Genomic DNA, 25,170 nt, shown 5'->3' with positions numbered 1-25,170 from the left:
GCTCCCCGTTCCGCCCGCCGCTTCAGCCCGCCCGGGCCTCTCCCCCGCCGCCCGGGGCCGGCCTGGCGCCCCACGCCTTCCCCGGGACTTTCCCCGCCGAGGAGCGGGTCAGTTGTCCTCCGCTCTTCTTCCCCCTCGGGTCCTTCTCTCTGCGCTCGGCTGTGTTTGTTTGTTTTCCCCTCCCGGCTCCGCTTCCGTCCCTCAGGACTTCCCTCCCGGTCCCGGTGGCCGCTTCCCGGCTCCCTGCCCTCACGGCCGCTTCTCTCTCCCCGAATCCGGGAAGGACGGGCAGGCGGAAACTTCAGCTTAAGGAAATAAAGAGGAGCCCGGGTTCTTCCCGAAGTGTGATCGTGACTTCCAGGAGGGTCTCCGCTCTGCCAGGCCGGGGCGAAACACGCTTGTGTGTATGGGGACGTGTAACTGTATCGGCTCCCGTTAGGAGTTGTTCCTCGGCGTTTGGAACTGGGCAGTTTCTCCACTGCGCCTGGTAATGTTTAATTGATTAAATCATGGCAGGGAAAATAGTTTCGACTTTGTACAGAGAAAGAGTTTCGGGAAGTGTGGACTTGGGAGGGTGTTTCTAGAGAACTGTGGGTGGAACAACTGATAAAGACTTGTTTCCTCTGTTCCATTTGGCACCTCTCTGATTTTTCTGGGCTCTGCCTCTGTGTGCATCAATATGTAGGTTTTTTAACAAAGAAGCTAGCGCTAAATGCTGGTCTTCCACACATTCTCAAAAAGTAACATCAAACTATGGGAAACTTCGGTAGCTTGTACTTGTGGCTAAGCCGTGAGAAAAGAAAAGCAGGGTGATTTGCGTGGTCAGAAGCCATCCTGTTATTTGTATGATTAGGAGTGGGATGCACCAAAAAATTTACGTTTTTCTTCGTGGATTTTTGTAAGCTATCAAGATATTTCAGACTTAATTGTTGGCATGCTTTCAAGGCGTCTTTGTTTTCTCATCTAAATGGTGCTGGCACAGAACTAACTCAAAATAATTAATTAACCAGGGTTAATTTTTGAGGGTTTTTTTCACTCTTTAGTTCCAGGCAGGCAGTTGTGCCTTAAAAATTGTAGTAAAAATGTGAGGTGCAGTCCTCTGGATATATAGATGAAACATATTTCAGAAATTCCTGTTAATTTTTTTCTTTGAGAGAAGAACAGGCATCGTCAACATTTCTGGGCACTAGGAAGCACACCTCACTATTAGTTGGTAGAAGTGCATGGCTTTGGTGTGTAACAGTGCAGGTAAATCTTTAAAGAAAGATTGATAATGCTGGATAGAAATCTAGTGATAGTTCCCATACACATCTCTAAAATATCCAGTAGAACGTTTTTGGTAAAATTCTGAATGTAATTATGAAAGATTCACCATAGTTCTGTGTTAAATTAAAATTAGACTTTTAAGTTTAGGAAGGTCTATTTTACCTGTGTTCACATTTCTAGAGTTTAATATATGCTGCGAATATTTTTATTTATTGAAAAATAGGTTCTTCATTTGCATATTTTTCCTTCTAGGCAGGCACTAATATCTGTGTGGAAAGGGCAAGTTCATGATTTTTAAAGAAGTTACTGTGAAAACAGTGCAAAGGAAAGGCCTGATGAGAACCCAACAATTTACATTTCATTTGTGTGCAGTGCATCTGGTCTCAATAATCTTACACAGATCTTGAAGCTAAGTTTCATTTATCTGTAAAGTTGTCTGGTTTTAAGCCACGTAGGTATTACATAGTAATCATGCTGGAAATTTTATTAATCTGCACTTTAAGAATAATTAGGGGTATGTATGTTTGGTCTAAGATTGGAGTATTTTTGTGGGATACCCAAGTTTGAACTCTTTCAGAATTACACAAGGCCTTGTGCCTGTGTACTGTGCAGGCACTCTACATATTCTAGATATAAAGGTATAGATTAACAGAACCAACTGTAACATTAGCTCACAGCTAAGTATGAACCATAACATCAACTTCTAAACAATGGTGCAGCATAATTTGGATGGTTTATTTGAAAAGGTTCAGTGAAATCTCTTTGTTTTCTTAAAAAAAATATTTTCAGTTGTCATTTATATTGTTCTTAAAATTATGAGAGGGGAATGCAATCAAAAGCAATCAGTAGTGCTGCTGCGCTGTGAAATGTACTGCAGAGTCTGTCTTGGGCTGCTTCATGGTTTTGGTAGGTTGTGTCTGTGTGGTTAAAGCAGACACGTTATCAGAAGTTTGGCCTAAAAGGCCCAGAAACATTCTTGATCATATTCTGGTATTAGGTCACTTCTAGTGTTTTCTTCTGCTTTCTTTGCTTCCACTGCATCAGTATCACCTTCATAAAACCAAAGGTCCAGCAGGTCAGTTTGAATACTGTTTAAATAGTATAAGAAGGAAAAGCCACACCATTTATTTTGTTTTCTTTCTGTTAGTAATTAGGGAGAGCTAGAGTTTAGTCTCTGGTATATGGTGTCTACTTGAGATAGGGTATACGTACCTTGACTTTTAAGAATTCTTTTTTTAAAAGTGAATCTCAGCATCTTCCCAACACCCCTGGAACTGCTTGGCTTAAGGCATCTCTTCACTCACTGCTGCTGTCATGAATTTTGATGTGTGTGAAGTGGTGCTTCAGTTGGGTGATATTATTGGCAGCTTTTTGCAGCATGCTTTGTTGCATGTGATGAAGATGCATGCAGGTATATTAATCAGTACTTAATTATCCATACATAATGATGTTCGTAGAGGAGTGGAAATAGCTAATTTAACCTCTCCTTCTACCTAAGGGTCATTTAAAAAAAATAAAAAGGGAAAAAGCAATAGCAAACACAAAGGAGAACTGTTGAGGTCTCTGACAAGCTTGGATTTAATAAGAGTGACCATGCTTTGGCTAGACTGATGAAATGCTGGATATCATTGCAAATCTATGATAAATAGTTTCTTGTCACTGGTACAACATGCTCTTTTTATATTGCTAGGATTTCCAAGTTGTATCTTAGTGTCTTGTGCTGCTGGATGTTGAACTGCCTATTTCCCAGTGAGCATGGGAGAAATTCTGCTTTTTTTCTGGACACATGGGGGAGTTGTGGGAAGGCATTTATGAGCTATCAGCATCTGAGTGATTTAGTTGTGTTCTTATTATAAATTGAGAAGAACAGTAGCCTTCATAAATATGGCAGCATTCAGCCTCCAGCATTTATTTGGAGTTGAAAATAAAAATATTATGGCTGAGATAGTGCCTAGTCAAGACAGCTGTCAGATGGTTGTTTCAGAAATGTCTGTGGTAATTAAAAATAAATAAAATCAGGTGTTTAGGTGATTGCTTTGAAATACTGTTACCCAAAAGCCTCAGAGTGCAGTTTGTTTATACTTTTAAAAGATGCAAAGGTTCATTTTGCAGTATGGCAGAGCTGCTGTACTGAGTTACTGCTGTCTGGTGGTCCTGCCCTGCACTCCCACCTCTCCTCCTGGCATGAGAAGTCAATCCAAAGAAAAAAAATTCATCAGTTCCTGCCAGATGTGTAACTAGAGTTACTTTATTGAGCAAAGCCAGGGCTGATGGGGAAGAAGAGCTGGGACTTTGACAGGGTGGAGGGGAAGAAGGTCAATAAAAAGCAGACATCTGCTGCCACTGCTGCTGCCATACTGTCTGACCATGCCCTAAATGGAGGCCTCAGTGAAGGGAAATGATCCTGACTTGACTTCTTGATTACATGTTTTTCTTTCACCAAAAACTCACTTGACCAGAAAAGAGAGAATATTTTCGTCAGCTGAACCTAGTGCCAGTGCAAGGGAAGAATGGAAACAGAGTAGATGTAAAAGGGCAGCAGGGCCTGCCCTTCTGCTGGCAGTTTGGAAACAACAGCGTGGATAAATTCTTCAGAGAAATCCGAGTCAGGAGGTACACAGTAGAATTTCTGCCTTGCTGAATCCAAATGCAGTGTACATTCTTTAATGTCCCATGTAAATGGAGCTTTTTTGTAAGATAGATAAACTCTATGTTGAAAATAACTTGAAGCAAAAGTTGCTTTGATTATCTTAATTGAAATTATAATAATAATTCTCTACAAGATGTTTATCACATGCTGGCATTTTAAATCTGCAAATTAGTGATGATGCTTGCAGTAATAAGACTTGTCTGGTGAGTTAGCTTGGCTTCTGAACAATTTCTGATACTCTGTCAAGTTGTATTCTGTGCTTTTTTCCGCCCCACTAACAAACTTGAGTTGTGCTTGAGCTATTTGCATTTGTCATGCAAGTCTTAATCTGAGTGGTTTAATGCAAACTTCATCTTTTAGAACAGTGCATGGTTGATTTATCCTCTTATGGGAAGTTAAATGTTGTTCTGTTTTATAATGATGTGTATAAAATTAATAGATATTTATATTTACATGGGTAAACTTTCAGTACTGTTTATTACTAGTCATTTTTTTGTGCATGGAGCTAGCTTCCATAAAAATGTCCTCCAGAATCTTCACAGACACTGAGATTAGTCTGACCAGCCTGTAATTCTTCAGGCTCTGCTCCTTGAAGATGGGGATGACATTTGTCAGGCGTTCCCCTCTATAACAGGAACTTTTTAGACAGGTGATGGAAGCCTTGAAGTGGTGTCAGGCAGCCCCCTCAGCACTCCTGGATGCATCCCTTCTGATCCCGTGGGCTTGTGGATATCCAGGTGGCTGAAGTGTTCCCTTGCTCATGTCATCTGCTGCAGGTGCAGGCTGGGAAGGGTTTATCTGGGGGGAAAAGCTCTTCATGGTTTTCTCTGGGAAAATAATTGACCAGGGAATCATTGAGCACACACCACCAGAGAACTGCTACATGTGTTTGCTCACCTTGTCACAGGAAGCTTACAGCTAAAATCACATGGATGATCCAATTTAGCCTTTGCATAAGGCTGGTTAGAAGGTGAGAGTACATGTCTCAGACTCCATACCGGTCCAGTGGGATTTGTTTGTTCACAACAACAACAACAACTGTAGATGCTTCACAGCTCTCTAGGGATCCTGAAGAGTTGTATATCCTCACACACAAAACGTCTTTCACAGGGTCTGGTGAAGAGTTGTATATCCTCACACACAAAACATCTTGCACAGGGACAGGCACACTGAGACATTTGCCTAAATGCTCTGCTGGATTCTGTTTTAAGTCCTTCCCAGTGTTTGGTTCTAAGCTGGTGAGAGGAAAGCTTCGTTCCTGCAGGGAATTTGTCACAGGAAATGCCACATCTAGTTTAGCAAGTCTTTGGAAGACTATACTGTCAAGTTCAAAAGCCATCCCCTTGTCAGTCTCTGATGTCTGTATCCTAAAGGGTTTCTGTCTCCTAGCTTAGTGTTTAGGTGGAGTGTAATGTTGTTTTATTCCACCAGATTGCCTGGAAGGCATCACGCTGTTTTGTTTTGTTGATGGCAACATGACACATGGAATTTGTAGGGCAGTTCCCATAAACTACATTTAGGTGTTCATGGTTCAGTGTTTCTTACTGTGGGCTTCCTGAGTGTATCCTTAATTGAAAAGATCTTGGTCATGTAGTCTTTGTTAAAAACCCCAAACCCCTAGTTTTTCATTTACAGAAAACAGCAGCAGTAATTTGTAACAGAGGTTGGGATCTGGTGTGTGGTATTGTAGTGATTTCTTGGGGTGTGCCGCTTCCAAATTCTGTGAAAGACTTCTTCCTTTTTGATGCAGTCTTATAATTACAGAAACTGGAGCCAGCAGTTCTCACTGCCTCATGTACCTCAGTTTAATGAACTTTTGCCTCAGAATCCTCTGTAGATTCTTGTGTTACTATGGTTGAGCTACTTATTAAGCTACCTTTGCAAAGAAGATAATCCCTTTTGATAGGTAGCTGGTTTGACTACCAGGAGAGTGTGATCAGTTGCAGACTTTGAATGCTGCAGCAATGTTGATGTTATAGAGGTTTCTGGAAGTGAAACTGTTAATTCTGAAGCATTAAGTCCCTTTTTGGAGAAGCCATAATGCTCTAGGTGCTGTGCAGCTGCTCTGCTTAAGCAACAAGAGAGCAGCAGGAGTGTTTGTGTTAAGTGTTTGCTATCAGAGTACTTAAAACATAAGGAGTTCTTTAAGTTTTGGAGAAAGGGAAGAGAAAGTGTTGTTTCCCTGTGTGATCATACCAAGTGTATTAATTTTTTGTTGTTGTTGTTAAGAAGAAATATCTTTGCTTAAAACCCTCTGCTTTTCCTTAGCAGAGAGAACAGTTATAAAACTTCTAATGTCAGTAGTCTTTTGCTGTCTTGTCACAGTAGTTAGCACTTAAAAACTATTCTTTGTGGCTCAGTTAAACACTGTCTCTCATCTTTTCATGTGATCATGAGACCTGGATCGAGTGCCAAGTGTTATTGGGTCTTCAGTAAGTTGTCACACTTCAATTTTTTTTTCCTGGGTGCCTGAAGCTGTTCAAAGTGTATCTTGCAATACTGAGAAGAAAAATGGTCTGTCACATTTTAAGGAGTGCATTATTACAAGCTTCCTACCACAGAAAATTTAAAGATGATTCTGGAGCACAGAAGTTTACACATTCTGCAGTGTACTTACTCTCTAGTTTTGATCAAGTTCTTAAAGCAAGTTTTTAATATAATATTCTAGATTCAGGTTAATTTAACAATTAAAACTTTTAAGTTTTAGCCTATATCAATTAATTTTGAAGCTTGTCTTCTTAAATGTTGACACTTCTGGGTTATACACCTGGAATTGGACAGCATGTATCTGTAGTCAGGCACATGTATATATTGTGCATGATCTCAGGCCAATTTGATTTGGTACCCAGAAGTTCTTGGGTTATAGGAGGCTCATTTTGGAGGGGTTATGTTAGAAGTGATGAGAGAAACCACAAACACAAACAACTTTCTGCATCCTCACAACTCCTGCTAGTTACTGAAACTTTGTAATGATTCTGTGTCTTACTGGGATTAGAATTAATGTAGACTTTCTTGAACCACACATTGTAAACATTTTAAGGCGCCTAAGACACTTTCCTTTCTGAAAAGCTGAGTGAGAATGGACATGTATTTTGAGACTAAGAGTGAGAGGAAATTAGAATGAAGTTTTGTTATTGGAATGTATTTGCAGTTAACAATGAAGAGTCAACATTTGCAGAAGCCTACAGTACTGTGAGTAAATTTGAATGGGATTTCTCAGCAGTATAGCATTAATTGAATTTTAAACAGATACAGCAATATCATCTTGTGCACATGGCTGCTAAATGCAAGCAATGCATTTGAAAGTATTAATTTACTTGGCCATCTTTTTAGATCTCTGAAGAAAAATACCACATGTAGTGCCTGAGAACTAACATTTAGATTGGTTTGAAGTTAAATTGATTATGAGATAGTATTGTTTCTTCTTGCATAATTCAGAGTTCTTCTGGTTTTCTCCACAAGTTGTATTTTGGGGCTCTTTTAGTGATTAGTGTCTCTTCCTCCATCAGGATAGGAGGGTAAAAATCTTTGCCCTTTTCTGCCATGAACTCATTTTAACATAAGGCATAAATATTACCCTAGAAGGAATTGTACAAAATAGACTGAACTGAATCTACATCTCTGGAGATAGATTTTAATAAAACTTTTCCATGTGGTAGAACATTCCATGTGATAGAAAATCTGTTGCTAGGTGTTATGATTTGGTCTTAATTTCCCTGGATATTTCACATGTAGACTACAAACATTCTGAGCAGATAGTGTGGTGTCATGATTGCAGAGTGAAGTTGGAAGCACAATTTCAGGAAACCTGAAGAGAGATATTCAGCTGTTGCAGTTCTTATTTTGAATCAGGAGTGCTTTTCTAAAACATCTCTCAAGCATTTCTGTTGACAGCGATATAGTTTGCATTGTGGGGTAGTTTTGGAGTAAATGAACTATACTTGGATTGAAATTCAAGTAGAAGATGCTTTCCAAGGCCCATCTGATGGACTTGTAGCTGCAGATTTTGTGTCCTGTCTGTGGGACTAGAGTAGAATGAATCTGATGTGTACAAAGGAGAAAAAGAAGTTAAAATGATATAATGTGGAATTTGGGTCCTTGTTACCAACTGCTTTGCACCACGGGTCTGCCATGCCTGGTAGTATGGTTATAACCTGGTTGTCTCTGTTTTCCAGGCCAGTATGGAAATCCTCTAAACAAGTACATTAGACACTATGAGGGGCTGTCCTACGACGTGGATTTGTTACACCAAAAACACCAGCGTGCCAAAAGAGCAGTGTCACATGAAGAGCAGTTCTTGCGCCTGGATTTCCATGCTCATGGAAGGTTAGTGATATCTTAAAAGGTGTTTGCTTTAAATATTTTATTCATGTGTTTTAATTGGAGTGAAATGGAAAGGATGAAATGCAACCACCAAAATAACATCAGCTAGAATGCACCACATTGCACTGTGTGCAGTTTCTGTGAAGTATTTTTTCTCATGTTCAGTTTAGGTATGAAATTGTTACTTGCAAGCACTTCTTCAAACATCTGATGGTAACTGTTAATGCACTCTGAAGCTTAAATAATGGAATCATACTCAAAACAGAATGGGAATTGATTCTGAGTTTATAATGCAATTTTGTGTTGCATATATAATTGGTTTTTTCTTCTTTCTTTTTTTCCAAGAATGGTGCCAAACTGCCTGAGAAAATGTAATTGAGAAAAAGTAACATTTCAAATTGCATTTGAAGCTGCAAGATAGGCCAAAAATTCTGTTATGTGTGTACTCGTGTTGTCTGATTTTTTTGTGCTATTGGGAAATTTAGAAATTATTTGACATGGGGAAAGATGGTTACTGTTATAAGACATGCTTTGCCTTGCATTTAACATGTAAGATCCAGTATGAAGTTAGATATTCAGTGTGACCAACTGAAGTATAATTTCTGGGTTTTCACTTATGAAGATCTCCTTGCAATTTGGAATTGCCTGCTTTTTATATAACCCAGGATAACAGAAAGAAAGTTATAATATTTGTGTCTGAGTCTTAGTTTCTGTGACTCCCTCCTTCGCAGCACCACTCTCTTAATATATTTCAGGAATGTGTAATGCCCTTCTTTTCCTTGTTATTTCAGTTACAATTGAAGTATTTAGAACTTGATAAATAATTGTTAACCATATGTGAAAACAAAAGTAGTTTAACAGAGAAAATGTAAACCTGGGTCTCCTGAATCTGTTTGGGATATTGTTTTTTGAGTAAGTGTTTTGGTTTTGTGCCAGCTTGTCATTTCTTCAGGGAATGAAGTGTTGTTCCTGGAGGTTTCTGATGTAATGACTGAATTTCAGTACATGCTCCTGGAAGGTCAACATTAGGGCTGTATTTCTAAATGCTATGAAACTACAACCCAAATCCTGATATTGAAGGCCTGTCCTTAAAACCATGTTTTCAAGTGTGATTTTTAGTCCAAGGATTTTTATTGTTTAAAGAGTCACAGTGCTGCTGTCTCTGCTGTAACTTCACTGGCAGTCTCTAGTTCTCCCTTTTAAATTGTTCTAATAAACAAGCCTGCAGAGTAGAATGTTCCAGAGGCTCCCCACAGTGTAAACCTTGCTACTTTTAAATCTCCAGCAAAGTTGCAAGGCAGTGAAGTTCAGTTTGAGCCTAATACTGCCACTTCTAAGCTGCAGGCTGGTTGATAATTTAAGCTCACTGAAGTGTGCACTGCTGCAGAGAGAAACAGGCCTAACCACATTCCCAGCATCATCCTTGTGCTAGCACTGCTAGTGTTAAAGCTATGCAAGGAATAGCATCTGGACACTAATCTGTCTAAAAATTATTTGGGGAAAAAAGTACCAGTGTAACTTGAAGGAGTGATGGAAGAAGGATGGAACCACTCTTGCTGGGACCAGGCCACATTTCAGGCCATTTGAGCAGTTTCATCTTCTCATTGATGAAGATCCCATAATAATCTTCTGTAAGATAGAGCTGCTAGCTTAGGCTCTGAGTTCTCTTTGTGGTGAGACGGGGGGTAGAAAATCCTTATCCTGTAAAAATGGGAGTTGCACATAGGATAATGTCTAAAAAAATCTTTCCTCTCTTACTTCACAGAGGAAGACCATGCTTTAGTCAATTGGTAACAATTGGTAACACCTACTGTTACTCATGAAGAAAAATGTTGGTGTTTATACGTGGAATTGATCATAAATCCCTTTGGTTTGGGGCACAAATCCATCATTAACTGAGGAGGCTGATTGGAAACTGACTGTAAGGTCAAACCAGTCCATAATCTAGGAGTTGGGTAGTTTCCTGTGGCACATCTAATGCTTCCTACCAAAGAGAGGGTAGTTGACAGGATGTAAATTTAGTCCAAAGTTCCTGTTTATTAATTTGGATGTGTTCTTACAAAATATTTTCATTTTGCTTTAAATATGAATTAGGAAGGATCAAGTGAATTGGTTTTACTTCAGAGTTTGTTTATTTGCTTTGAAGGTATGTAGCAGTTTGAGAAGCTGTATAAATAGGATTGGCTTTTTGCAGTTGCAGCTGGTTTATTGGGAATAACTAAGTGATTTATGTCATCACTGAGAAGGACAAAAGTAAAACCTTTCTATCAAGCATTGGAGTTACTTTGTGTGAAGGTAGGAAATAAAGCTTTTGCAGAACACTTGAATGATGAAGATGTAGGCTGTGGGCTTTTAAAGTGCTGTGGCATTTAGATGGTGAAACTTAAAGGCATTCAGTCAACATGAGAGTTGATATTCTGAAAACTTTTACCGGATATTTTTAATGGCCTTTTACCAAATGGATTGTTAAGGTTTGTCCAGGTGTGGTGGTTTATTGGCACACAGCTGCCCAACTTGCATCCCCTTAACTTAATAAATATAGTAAACAGCTTCTGCTTATAAGGACTGAAATGACAGTCTTGTATTTTGATTTGGATTCTGGTGAAATGGCTGTGTTTTGTAGCCAGGAAACAATGGAAAAGCTGTCCTAATATTTACTGCTGTTCTCTGCTGGCAGCAGCAAGTGAAGCTGGGCAACAGTGGTTCTCAGGCTGTGTCTCTGTGAGCAGTTGGAACTTCTAAACTTCATCTTTTGGTGTGTGCCAAAGGAAGCACCTGCTGCTCACGTGGCCAGTCAAGATGGGAAAGTGATTTGGCTGCTTATTTTTCACTGAGGTTAATTGGTTCTTCTGTTCAGTGTAGAGGCAAATTTGCTTTAAGGAGAAGGAGTGCAGAACTAAGCAGCAGTGGTGAGAGGGAGGATGCAGTACCAGCCTTTTCAGTGGCAGTGCTGACATATGCCAGATAAGCATTCATCAGACTTAGTTTCATTGTCCAGAAAATAGCTGGCAGCTACCAGTATTTTAGGATTGTGTTAGTAGCATCTGTTCTTTTCAGTGGGCTGTTTAGATTTAAGAACTATATCTCATAGTATCCTTCTGTTGAAAAAGGAAAAAATAAAACCACAACTTAAATATTACATATTTGTACCAAATGAAAGGGACCATTTAACTATGGGCTAATAGTTAAATAATGAAATAGATACTGAAATGATGGAATTAAACCCAAAGCTACCTTTTTTCATACCAGATTTAGTAATTCTACAAATGAATGCCATTTGTATAATATGCCATCACTCAGAAACCTTCTCTGTTTAACTTTTATCTGAAAGTTAGATGCCACACAATATACTGCTCAGAATAGAAGTTTTTCAAAATCATTGTTGTTTGGTAATATAAAATACAACTTCTTATGGTAGGTGCGATGAACTAGACTGAACCAGCCACACTCTTCAATGCTGAAATACTAACTTAGCAGGACAATTAAAATTGCTGAAACTGAGCTACAAATCCTTATTAATTCTTTTTTATAATAAACCGTGTATTAAATTAATTAGCATTATTGCTTCCCCAGTGGTGTAAAATGTGTTTATTTCTGTAATGCTTCAACTTGGAAGGAATATGAAGGTTTGAAATGATCCTGGGTGTGTATCAGAGCTCTTCCACCTGCCAGTTCATATTGAGTGTTCTAGTGTGATTTAATTTAAGGCGCCCTTTGAGTCCAGGAAAGGCTCACACAAAGTTAATGAATGCCCAGTATTAATACCAGGAACTTGGTTAATATAAAACAGTTTTTGAACCCATCTCACAGCCCTTCCCCCCAAAAAAAGCAAAATAAAGCACAGACTCCCCAAAATACATGGATTGATTCAAAGAAGTGCCTTTGGCACTGCCTTGAGATACAGTGAAGCATTTAAAATAGAGTAACTTCCTTTTGCATGTCAAGGTAACATCAGTAGCTTCAAAAAGGAAGTTGGAACATCACTCAAACTGACATTAGATTTTATACAGTTTGCACCTGATCACAAAATGTGCACTTGCTATGGTTCATTTCTGGACACAACGCTTCCCCTGCTGAGAAACTGAAAAGTTTTCTTCCCTTTTTCAGTAGAAATATTTGCAATATATTAATCGTAGAATATCTTGACCTGAATTTCTATCCATTGTAGAATGTCAGAAATATGCTGAATGCTTCATAGTGATTTTGAGGACAGAGCTTGAAAAACTTGGATGATGTCTGATATTCTAACACTGCTTTTTACCTAGTGACAGAACTGGGAATTCCTGAGATGCTAATGCATTCAGAAGGGAAAAATGATGTCTGTATTGTTCAACTTTGTTTTCATTGAGCTTTTTATTTAATACGTTGCTAATAACTTATGCTTTCTAATTCTTTGCTTGATCCTGTTAATTGTCCATCCACACCCACTTTCAACACTCCTAGATTAGTTAATGACTGTTGCTTGGGAAAAGTGCCCACACAACTTGAGTGAACAGTTGAATTTTCAAGTGGTACTTGAACACATGATAACACCTGCTTATTATTAAATTAAGGATATGTCAATAATTTCTTTAAGATGTTTTACAGTTTAGCTACATTTTTTCTGTAGATTTTACCTAAAATTCTATTTTTTGAGAAATACTGTAAGTTGTTCACACATGTTTGTAGGAATGTATGGTCTGTACATGGTCCTTATAGGAAAAGTGTGGACCACAAAATTTCAGTTCTTATTTAAGTCTGAGAGTTTTTTTTAAATTCTTGATTCTGTAGTAATCTGTAATCCTTCATATTGCCCTCATTACTGAGAACTGGTAAATGTGTTTAAACAACATAATTGTTGGCCATATTTGAGTAGTTTATGAAAACAAAGGAGGATACCTGCAGAGAAATAATACTTGATAAGCTGATTTTAGAATTGGTGTTCTAAGCGTGCTGCCTTGCTGAGATGGACTGAAGTTACTGAGCCAGTTACTGTTGCATTAAAGAGGACTTTTTATTGTCAATCTAAGGTTTTTATTACACTAGATGTTCTTTTTATGGCTTTTAATTTAAGTACTTTTTAAAATGTCCATACAGCACAGTGCTCAATTCATAAAATGGATCTGCCTTCTATGTTCTATGAGCCTGTCAGAACAAAAAGCAGATTCAGTATTACTGGACTAATCTGAAAATATATGTTGTGTCTCTTTCAATTCCATGTGCACTTAAACACACCCCTGAACAGCTCAACTGCTTAAGTAGGTTGGTTCAGCAGTAATCAAATAGAGCCTACTGGTTGGCTGTGTGAGACTTAGGAGAATTATTTTCATGAATTTTACCAAGTGAATTTTTTTGCAAGATTCACTTACTACAACTCATTTTAGGCTGTCCAGAATTTGAAAAGGAAAAAAAGATATCTTTAGTTCTTACTGTAGTCTTCTTAGTATTATTCACTGCTCTGTGGTAATTTTTCAATCATTACCTATCTATTGGACCTTTTAAGTTATATACCTTGACAGATAGCTTGTCAGACAAGACACCTGTGAATCAGGTGTCACTTCCTACACCTGTTTGGTCAAAAAACCCCCAAAACCAAACCCACCCTATGCTGATGCTTGTAGGTAAAGCAGTTTGATCTTGCAGAGAATTGGGAAGCAGGGTCCTAAGTTCTTACACATTTTTAGCTGAAATGAAGTTAAAAAATTCTGGGGGCTGAATCTGTGGGTTAAATGTCTTGTATTTTATGAATTTAAATACAATGAGCTGGATTATGTGTAGCCCTCAGGAAAAAAAGGCATTTGATGTTTGACTTGGGTTTGTCTGGGAGACACGTGGTACAGTAGTGTTGGACTGGTTGGACAGCTTGGCTGAGGTGCAGCATTTCCAGTGTACTGCTTAAATTGGTATTAATGGTTTACAGCTCTGCTCCCTGGCCAACACATTTCGGTAGACACAGCCCAGCTCTGAGAAAGTCATGTTCTTAAAATGTATATTTAAATGAATGTACCTAAGCTATGTGCTCTTATTATCAGCTAGTGGGTTTATCTTCTGTGTCTTTACTTGTTTAAGTAAGAAAGCTTCTTTCCTAACTACGTCCATAGTTTGAATTCATGTAGTAACTTTGCTTGTGCTTGTATTCTAGTACATCTTTACCTGTTTTCTGATTTTTGATACCTTGTTTTCGTTAGAACATGGCATTGCATATGAATAGCCAACTTCATGTAAATACAAATGGGAAGGTTATTTTCACTAAACAGGAAACCTGGACGTCAGCTCTGTGCTGAACTTCCCAAAGTTTTACTGAAAGGAGGGGGAAAAAAGTCAACCTTGGGTAAAGGCTGTTCTGCCTTTAAAATCTGTACACTGTCCTCTTCAGGACAGAGAGATACTTTTCTCGGAGTGTAACTTAGCAAACATGTAGCTTCTTGTAATCCTACTTGGATGGTTTCTGTTATCTGAGCTAGCTTGTGTTTGCAGCTATGCATATCAAGAGTAATCAGCGGCAAATGGTTTGGAAAGAAGGCTGCATCCTCACTCTAGTGTTCTAGAATACCAAGTTTAGCAAGTCTGACTTCTGAAGGTTGGGAAAGACATCTGAATAACCACAAGTGTCATCCTAGAGATGCTAATAGAAAACAAACATAAGTTGCAGGCATTCTAGCTGAGATGGCTGAGTGTTGAAATACTGTAGAGATTGGGATTTACATAAACACTTACTAGGGGATGATTTTGTGTGCATCTAGGTGGATCAAAGAAAGAGTGATAAACCTGGAGGCCCTATCATGTGCTGCTTCAAAGATAAGTTTTCTTTAGTGTAACTAGCAGGACTGTGGGAATTATCAATTAAGTGATAAAGTATGTGATGTGGGTTTAATTGCGAGTTAAAACAATGAAAAAATCTTCAAGTGTGATGGTTCTGTAGAATTGTGGGTAGTATAAATCCAGTATTAGGTTGTTAAGCTGCCTTCTATTTACTACAGTTCAGAGCTGGAATGAGTCTGACAGTCTTGTGGGAACTGAGTGGATTGTGGCATGCCTCATGGAAGCAGTTAGAAAGAAGAACTCAAGTTATTATCCCTGTCCATTTATAGGCCCCCCTTCCATTTTTCCAAGAAGAGAGTCTGAGTTCTTAGATAGGAAAAGTGAGGATAAAAGACTTGCACCTCAAGCAGAACAGTATTTTCTAGATGCTGACTTGTGAAGAGGGTGATGAAGCCACGGCTGTGAGGATTTTTCTGGTTCCTACTGGGAGGAAAAGACTGTGAACCTAAAAATGAACTCTCCTTGTACTGAAGTCATGTTACATACTGCTGCCAACTAATCCCCTTCAGTTTCCTTTCTCCAGCCACTTCTTTCAGCTGTGGAATAACTTCTCCATCTCCTTTTTCCCCTTTCCCTTTTCTCAACAACCTCCTCTGGTCACTTAATGATTCTGTGGGCCTGTCACCAGTTACAGCAATTTGGCTGAGGAAAGGCAGAAAAGGGATAGCACCAAGTGCCCTTTTTGTATGCCAGATAACAGATTTTTCTGCCACTTGTGTGCAAGTCTGCAGACTTGGTACCAGTTACCCAATATACTGGACATTGCTTTGTGGTGAAAACACTGATCTTAGAAGGTAACTCATATTAAAAAGAAATGGAATAATAGGTTATGCATTAACTCTTGCATGTAAGTCTTTATATACCCTTTACCAAATGTTGGCAGTATATAAACATGGCTTGTTTGTTTTTTGGTTTTTTTCTCTCGAGTACCTGCTCTGATTAGAGCTTAGGATAACATAACTTGAGCCCATGGCAAGGTACTGGGTCTTAGCGAAGTGTGATGCTCTCAACTATAATTTTTTCTTTAATTATGACTGAATTGCTGTGTTACTCACAAACTGGACATAGTCTCTCTGAGTTAAGCTATAGAGAAATAAAAATCTACCTCTTGATAGTCTTTTGGGTGCTACCATTAATATATAAGATGTAGTTTATTATCAAAGCAGATTATATAATTTTATATGTGTGTAAAGTTTTTGTCAAAATTCGATCTACAACCAAGTGGGCAGCCATACAGTAACTAATATCAGTTTTCAGATCTGTGGAAAACAGAAGCAGTAATAAATAAGCAAGGTCAAAACTGGGTCTTAATTGATTTAATTCTGTTCTAGAGATTGCTACTGCTGGGAAGTGTTTTTTGTGAGGTAGAAAGTGTGTAAATAAAAGAGGCATTATTTTTCTGAAATTAGTTAATCTTCTGCCTGGTGTGTTTCTAGGCTAAGGAATAGCTTAGCTTGCACTAAGAATTTGGTGCATGTTGTACAAATTGTAATTGTCAAAAGGCTTATTTGAAGCTTCTTGTTTCTTCCATTGTGGCTAATTTAGAAACCATATTCAATAATTGTATAGACAGATTCATTTAACTTCCTCAGTGTTTCCTGTCCTCAGAAGAATCATGAAGTTACTGAGTTTAAGCCAGCGTAGAATTTATGTTTGAAGTTTGGTGATGTGCTAAAGTTGTTAATTATTGGAAGTAGAGATGAATAGATGCTTGTTTAGTCCTCCACCCTCCCCAGCCCTTTTCCTCCCCACAGTCCCAAGTTGTCTCTTCCCTCCTTTGGTGGGGGAGAAGTAAAGGAGTATTTGTCAATTTTTCATTATTAAGAAGGTGAACAGTTTGTACAGATTATCCTGTTCTCATCAAGCATGCTTGAATGACGAAGAAAAGACCTGTTTAAAAATAGCTGAGAGATGATCAGGTTATCTAATAGTTTAACTAAGTTAAGAAATCAAATAGAGAATTGCTAGTGTGAAGCACAGCTGAGTTTTTTGTATTTGTAATAGTTCTCTAATCCAGCATATAGAGCTCATTTTATTAAAAGATAGATAATCAGCAGCACGGGTTAGAATCTTTAGCGTTTATTATGTAGCAATGTAGAAAGCAAGGAGAGGGTAAAAATTAAAGGAGAATAAATAGAGGCTTCCTAAATTTTAAACTGGTGACACTTTTATTTTGCTACATATAACTTTTAACAGTCCATTTTGAAGGACCTACAGATGATGTTGATGGAAAGGTACCCCAGAGAAGGAACAGTCATTCCCAGCTTCATTAAGCTCCCTGTTTCCCCCCAAAAGCAAGCCCTGGATGTGTATGCAAAGCTCAAGGCTGGCCCTAAAGCGTGGCCAGGTGGCCACCAAGGGTAGCCCATGACTGCACCACAATTGTCCTGCTGGTCTGTAAGGGTGAGAGCAGCAAACTCAGGATTCCCTGGCTGCCTGCGTAAATCAGGCCTGGGGCTCATCCGTCCGTGGTTTTGGGGTTACACCAAGCTAAGCTTGTTAAATTACCAACTGTCAGGCTGAGATCAGGTCCTGGGTTTTTCCCCCCACTTTGCCAGTATAGATGGGAGTTAATAGAGCAGAGGTCCTGCATTCTGTTGCACTGTGTACTTCAAAGCCATACGAAATTGCTGGTGCAGTTGAGTGTTAGAGACAGCTTCTACTCAGTTTTATTTGCAACATACACGAATACAACCAGAAAAATGTCATTTTAAAGAAATTATGTATACACTTCTGAAAGGAAAGTGCTATATAGGGTGAGGATTTTTTCCCAAAAAACTTTCTTTCATGAGGAAAGGTAAGAAGTCTTCTATCAAATACTAGAGAAGTGAGGAGAGATTCTAATGGGTCCCAGATCTCTTGCCATTTAACTTCTGGTTCAAATGCACTGAGAGTCTGATCCATCCTTGAGTGTGACAACTCAGTCACAGGGAAAGCTCAAACTAAAATGGAGCTCAAATCTGTGTAACACCCTGGGCAGTGTATTACATCCATAGAGAGTATAACTTTTTCAAGTACTTAAATAAAGTTTGTCATATTCTCATCACTGTTGGTTTTAATTTCTTTCTACCTGTTCATTTTTAACTTCTGCCCAGGAGAGCCACATAAAGTGGCTGCAAGTCTCCATAGTGCCCACCACCCCACCCTCAAAAAGCTTGTTGAGTAATCTTGTAGCATTCAGTCTTACCGGGTGTCTCTGGGTTGCTTGTTCGTGTTATTTCCTCTTCCTCATGAACTTCTGGGTTGAAAAAGGACTGTTGTGGCAGAGGTAGTAAAAATATGATTTTATTATTATAATTCTTATTTCTTGTCTGAGTGATGCCAGTATCCGGGTGCACAGTGAACTGTTCCTTCCTTTGTAACAGGAGGATCTTCCTCATAAAATACATCTCTGCTGAGCTGTGGTAGGAGCACTGCTGGCCTTGGCACAAAGCCTGAGTCTCAGGGAGTTGCAGAAGTTAAACCTTCCCCATCCACCAGCCACATCTCAGTTTCATAACCTCGTGGTAGATACCTGCGATGCATTCCCAGAGCAGGGTACTTTCTTTGAAGCTTTATTAACACTGTGGAAGTAATAATAAATACAGTTTGATTGTGAAATGCTGTTTGCATTACAGAATAGTCAACATGAGTCACTATAGCCCTTCCCAGGCTTTAAGTGTAGGCAAGACTTTTTTTTGACCTTGAAGTTTGCATCTTAATGTTTCAAAATACTTATAACTATGGTGTCATATTTAATGTGCAGGTGGAAACTGAAGATACACTTTGTGTATGCTTCACTCATTAGTAAAAAGTAACTAGATTTAATCAACTTTACACTATGGCTCTTAATTGCCTGGGTAATTTTGTTGGTTGCATACTTGGATACTCACTTTCACTGTGAAGGTCAGCTCTGCTGGGTGTGGTTTTTAGATGACTCATATCCAAAAGTACTCGACTTACCAGAGTTACTTTTTGTGTAACAAATTGGTGACATAACTATAATATTCCTTCAATTTCATCATTGTGTGGAGAAGGAAAATATAGGAAGAAAATCAAGACTAAAATTGGAATGGCTGAAGTTTCAATAACTTTTTGATCTGTATTTGCACAAATGTTTGTACAAAAGTTAAACGAATACCAAATGAAATTTTAAACAAGCTAATGGTTGTCGCAGGTATGAATTCATATAATGTCAGGTATTTTAAAACACTCCAGTTATGTTGCTTGCTTGAATGCAACTCCTGATGGAGTTGCAAGGAAGGAAACTGTTTCATATAAAGATTGGCAGTAGGATTTGCATTAAAGTATGTAGGGCTGCAACTGAGCCCAAACAGAGTTGTTTCCATAGCTGTTCATGTAACTCTACCAGTTTGGGTATATTTATTAGATGTTGTTGGCCATCTTACTTTTTGAGTTTCAGTTGAAACATTCATTAACTCACCTACATTTCATTTAAGTTATTTAAATCTTAGGTGTCATCAAAAAAAGTAAAAGAAGTGAAAGCTGTTTTAATCTGTTCTACTTCACAGTGCTGTAAAGTAAAATAGTTGCATTTTTTCTAAACTACTCGAGTGTCTTCTGAAGGACTGGGAACAAGTGTGTAGTCCAAGTCAGCACTTCAGAATTAAGTGTTTAAGTCTAATGTGTTTTCTGGCTTAAACCTTGTAAGCATAGCTATTTATATAAAAAGCATCTGAAGAGTCTTGCTTTAAAAATCCTTCTAGGCTCTGATCTAATTCTTGTACAGTAAAAGCATTTTCTACAGATAAATTTTACAAGGTCTGCAGATTGTTCGCGCAAAAATGTCGTTCTGAAGTACTTTATTTAGTGCTCTTGTAGCTGAAGCTCAAAGCCAATTTACTATCTTGTTTTATTCATTTTAGACAATTCAACCTTCGAATGAAGAGAGATACCTCTCTTTTTAGTGATGACTTTAAAGTAGAAATATCGAACCAAGTCATTGATTATGATACCTCCCACATTTACACTGGACACATTTATGGTAAGTATAACACTTTAAAATGGATGAAAGTGCAGCAATTTTAAACAGGAATTTTCTAATAGTATGTGGAAAAAATAGTATCAGTATTATTAGATTATTGTTAAACTTTAATAGTGCATCTATCATATTTGAGCTCCCATCTGCTTTTATAGTAGTCACACTTAAATGAGTATTTTATCTAATAATTTTCATACCCATAAAACTTGAATTTCAAATCTGTTTATAAACATAGTCTTCACAGAAGTCTAATGCATTAAAAAAAAGATAGAAAAGTTGTATACATTGAAGAAAAAAGAAATCAGGTGCCATTTTTACTTTAAAGGAGTAAAAGGAATAGAGAGTTACTGTCACTAAGGGTAATATATCTGATTTTAATAAATACAATGGATAAAATTGATTAAAAATGAAGAAGAATTACAGAATTAAAAGCAGATGGAAAGAAGAACTGGATTAAGATTTACTCTGCCTCTCTTTGTACTGTTTGTTTGGCTTTCTTGAAGGTCTTTCTTAACCATGTTCTGCAGTCTTGAAGTGAGCATTTTCAATTTTGAAAACTAATAAACACAGGGCTTCATATGCATCTAGGCAGACCAATTTGCCACTTAGTTTGAGTAGGTGAGAAAGCTTTTTGATAGTGTGATTCTGAATTTTCCTGAATGGAGGAGTATATAAATATTGTTTTAGCAGAGTAATCTTTCATCCTTTATATAGGAAGGGCTGTGGGGATGCTGCATGTTGTAGCAGTCAGTGATTAAAATTTGACAGTTTGTACTTTCCCTGATTGTCACTGTTTCAAATACAAATTCATTTTATGCAGATTTAAACCTAGCTACAGTTTTAAGAGGATTATGCTTGAAGAGACCAATGGATGTCTTGAATATAGGGAAGTCCTTCTTTGAAAGCTTTCAAAGTTCTGTATATGCTCTGTTTTATTGTTTATTATTTCTAATTGTATGAAGGGATGTGTAAGGACAGGATTTGACTATAGAACTGCATGCTGTGTATGGACCAACTCTAAAATACAGAGTTGAATTCTGCATTATATGGTTTTTAAACATTTCATTTATGCACCTGATTGGGAACTGCTGAACTTAGTGACTGTCATTTTGCTGTAACTGTTTGTCTTAGTGATGGATAATCTTAGTCTTAAAAAGGATTTTTGAAGGATATAAAAAAGCTAATACGCTTTGTCCCTTCACAGGTGAGCAGGGAAGTTTTACTCATGGGTCTGTTATTGATGGAAAGTTTGAAGGATTCATCCAAACTCACAGTGGGACCTTTTATATTGAGCCAGCAGAGAGATACATAAAGGACAGAAACCTACCATTCCACTCTGTCATTTATCATGAAGATGATATCAGTGAGTACTTCCATTTTGTGCTACAGATGAAATATTTCTTTTATTAAATGTCAAAACCTGTATGCCATTTGTAAGCATCAAATGAGACTTTGGCTTGTGTATGACACTGTAAATCATGCTGTCCTCAAGTGATTCATATACAGTTAAGGTGTGAGAGAGATTTATGGCAAACCAAAGTCAGCTTTTATTCTGCCATTTTAAGAAATCCTTAGCAGTCAGGCTTTAGTGGGCAAGCAGTGCATTTCCTACCCAATTGATGCATGTTTCTTTCAAAAATACCTTCTTAAAATGATCTATACTGATTGCTCTTCCATGTGACCTGGAAAATAAAAGATAATTAAAGTTCAAGTCACTCAATGATTACATACATCTTATGAGGGTGACATTTGTGTGAAATAAAAGCTTCCCTGCCTGTGTCTCTCACATGTGCATTCAGAGAGCTCTTAAGAGATGGTGGCACGCAGTAAGTCCCATTTTACACAATAGCTGATGGAAGGCTACAGAGAATTTAATTTGACAAGTATAGCCCCAGAAATCTGGCTTCAGTTTCAAATGCTCAGAAGGATGAAAAAGTACCATGAAATACTTCTATGTCTTCAGAACTGATGCACCAGAGTTCTCCTGCACTTTACCTGCCTCTTTATCTATGATCAGTCTTCAGATGTAATACAAATCAGTTTTGTTTGATGCTTAAGTTATATTGAACCTCAATAGTACTGCAATAAAGTTGTGATTCCAAGTTTGAATCCTTCAAGGATCAAGGAGGTATCAAAGGTAAATGTTAGCAGAGTCAGTTTAAGACTTAACTTTTGGTTATTGAAGCTAACAAAGTGTCTATCCAGCTGACTTCAGGATGTCAGTCTTGCTTAAAAATCTATTTAAACCATAACTTCATTTAAAAACATGTCCCATCAGGCCACTATGCAAACCCTAGAAGACTTGACTTTGAAATCGCATTTGGAATTGCATGAGGAGGCTTGGATTAAATCACTAGAAATTACTTGAACCACTCTGTTAATGATATATGTATAAACCATTTTCAAAGTATGTCATAATGAGACTACATTGTGAAAAGAAGTGTCAAAGAATTGGAAGTTAGATGAGGTAAATTTCTGATTGTGACTTTGTATATTATAATTTTCTCGGTGCTGTAAGCCAGTGAAAAAAACAGGGTTACTGCATATTGCTCTCCTTGATTACTTCTCTTGTGTGAATGCAGTGAAATGATCTTTCTCCACTAAAAACTCAGCAAATTTGGGTGGGATTTTTGTATTTTACTTTCAGTGGCAGTATGTGTGCTGTCTCTGAGTATATTAAAATTGCTGTGAGCTGGCAAATATGTTTGTCATTCCTGTTATCTCATTCTGTAAATATGATTACTAACCCAAAAGCAAATAGAATTTCCATAATTTCAAAGAGCTTGTGAACGAAAGCGTTTACTGGATTTGTGAACAGTATTTGTTTTCTGACTGAGTGTATATTTTCCTGGTGCTTACAAGACTCATGCTTAAGAATAATTTTACGGGATAACATTCCATATTTTTGATTCTCAGAGACAAGCTGCAGCATGAGCTACATTTTCATCTCTACAGAGCAATGCTGGTCAGTTTAGCTGGGGGAATCAGTTCAAAGGGGAGAAGGCAGTTTTCCCTGTTAGCTGCAGTTGGAGTATTACTGGCTTTGCTGCTGTAGCAGGAAAGTAGTGAGGGAAAAGTAATAGAAAAGTTACAAAAGTCTGGTGTGGAACTGTAAGATACATCTTTCATAACATTTCTGTGAATAATTCACACGTACTTCTAAGTTTTGTGTTGCATCTTACAGGTCTCATGAACAGTTCACTGCTTGATAGTGGGAATGTTGGGCTTCCACTTATGTAGGACTTTGTGTAAATAAGTCACTGTCAGCTTCATAAAGGGTTTTATTAACTAACCCTGTTGTTGAAAAGAGGGGGAGGAGGAAAGTAAGCAACATAAGGTAGTGATGTGCCCAGTTTTCAAAGGTTGAGACAAGTAAGAAGATTGTCTCATGTCCCAGTTCCTTATGCTGTAAATAGTGAGTGACTAAAAATACTCTTCACTGTTATTGAATACTGACAGAAATAGAACTGTGCCTTAAAGAAGCAGATAAATTGATTTTATGAAAGTTACTGTTGCTGTTTTGTAGGAGTGATCTTTGTTGGAAGAGTAAATGGAATGCTTTGGGAACTGGAGAAAGTAATGTTGAAATTGGTTCTTACTAATGTCTTATAAAGTGAATGGGAGCAGGGTATGTTGGGGTGTTTTTAATTATTCAGGTATGGGAATGGTTTATATAATTTTTCCTCTTGAATCTAGTGCATCAAACCCATGAATTAGAAACAAAATCAGATTGTCAGAGGGGAGAGTCTAAATCTGCTCTGATGAGGCACATTAAAGCAGCAGTACAGTATGGCTTCCAAGTCACCAAGTGAGTGAACATTGCTGCTTGCTCAGCAGGGTTGAAAATAGCCCATCCTGGAGCAAAGTCTAAGCAGCACTATTTAAAAACACATCACTCCTCTTGGCTGCTGCCAGAGCAGTCTGATGTGCCTGTGTTCTGATTGTATAGAATCACTTCAGTCATTAGGATCATAGATGCCTCTAGGATTTCTGTTGTCTGAAATATCTGGAGTATACAACTGCTTCTGTCTCTTTCTGACGAGTGCTTTCGAAGCTAAATGATTTTTGTCTTTCGTGAGACCTATTTTTGCATTGAACTGCAGCTCCAAAAAAACCCCACCAACTCAGAAAAGCTAAGCTTTGTAGTAGATTTGTTGTTAATTTGTTACTGCTCTAATCTAAAGCTAGCACTCATGAAACAGAGTCAGACTGTCCCACTGTCTTATGTAGGACAAAAGCAACAAAAATGGTCACATTTCTGACTCGGGAGAGACTGAGGAAAAAAGTCATCTTTGCTTTAATTTGGGTATTTTTTTGGTCACCCATGTTTCAGCCTTTTGAAACAATATGCTTTTTAGTGCTTTTCAGAAACCACAATGCAACATATGATTAGCATCTCAATGAGTTCTTTCTCAGTAGTTAAACAAAAGTTGTTTTGTAAATGGGGATTATATTGTCAACTTTATAAGGCAGCTTTTGTCTCTTACAGTGGATCTGGTGACCAGTGGAAGGCAGCCTTCTATTCATGACTTGAAACACAAGTTGAATGATTTTAGTTTCTAAACCAGTCTTGATCAAACTGTTTTATAATTTACAGTTAGAAAGATGCAAATTGCTGTTTACATTGAGATATTTAGGAAACATTTCTTTAAGGATGAGGATATATTTACTTTATTAAAATCATATTTGCTTCAAGTGTATCCCTGAGTTCATACTGTAAAATACAAAATCAGTGTTTCTTCAGATCAACAGTATACAAGAAAATCCTCTTCAGACCTTCCAGAAAATTAACATGGTCACTTAATTGTGTTTATGATCCTGGAAGGGGCATACAACTAAGAACAGAAAGTGAAGCGGTTTGTAATTTTACTAAGCCCTATCTGCTGAATAAGGCTGACCATTGCAAACTGTGTCATTAATGAGAACCTGGTTTCTTTTTCATCACACTGTGATTACAGTTGTCATGGCAGTACAGCATCACAGAGTGCTGTAAATTAAATCTGTAATAAGGATTTCTTTAATTCTTTTTTGTATCTGCTTATATTTGAGTTTTGTTCTGCCATTATTGCTTTTGCTAGTATTGGGCAAACTTCTGTGGCTCTTAAAGAATTGATTTTTCATCATTTGTAATGGAAGTTTGATGTCATCC

The 25,170-nt window shown here is 37.9% G+C and overlaps 2 protein-coding genes across 2 annotated transcripts in view; one reads left to right on the top strand and one right to left on the bottom strand.

Moving 5' to 3' along the window:
• The window catches only part of MINDY2 (MINDY lysine 48 deubiquitinase 2), a 29,702-nt gene extending 27,181 nt beyond the window's left edge, over window positions 1-2,521 (bottom strand). Inside the window, exons 1-2 of the mRNA XM_031055904.1 lie at window positions 2,479-2,521; window positions 63-484 (exon numbers count right to left, since the gene is read on the bottom strand). Coding sequence (XP_030911764.1) covers window positions 63-484; window positions 2,479-2,521 — 465 coding nt within the window. The remainder of the gene's footprint in view (window positions 1-62; window positions 485-2,478) is intronic.
• A 59-nt stretch (window positions 2,522-2,580) lies between these two features.
• The window catches only part of ADAM10 (ADAM metallopeptidase domain 10), a 39,657-nt gene continuing 17,067 nt past the window's right edge, over window positions 2,581-25,170 (top strand). Inside the window, 4 exon segments of the mRNA XM_014306454.2 lie at window positions 2,581-2,677; window positions 8,092-8,242; window positions 19,906-20,024; window positions 21,226-21,384. Of these exon segments, the coding sequence (XP_014161929.1) occupies window positions 2,581-2,677; window positions 8,092-8,242; window positions 19,906-20,024; window positions 21,226-21,384 (526 nt within the window).

This window comes from Geospiza fortis, unplaced genomic scaffold (genome assembly GCF_000277835.1).
Source record: "Geospiza fortis unplaced genomic scaffold, GeoFor_1.0 scaffold171, whole genome shotgun sequence".
Taxonomy (NCBI): domain Eukaryota; kingdom Metazoa; phylum Chordata; class Aves; order Passeriformes; family Thraupidae; genus Geospiza; species Geospiza fortis.
Note: the sequence above shows the minus strand (reverse complement) of the source record. Positions and strands in the feature narration are given on the sequence as shown.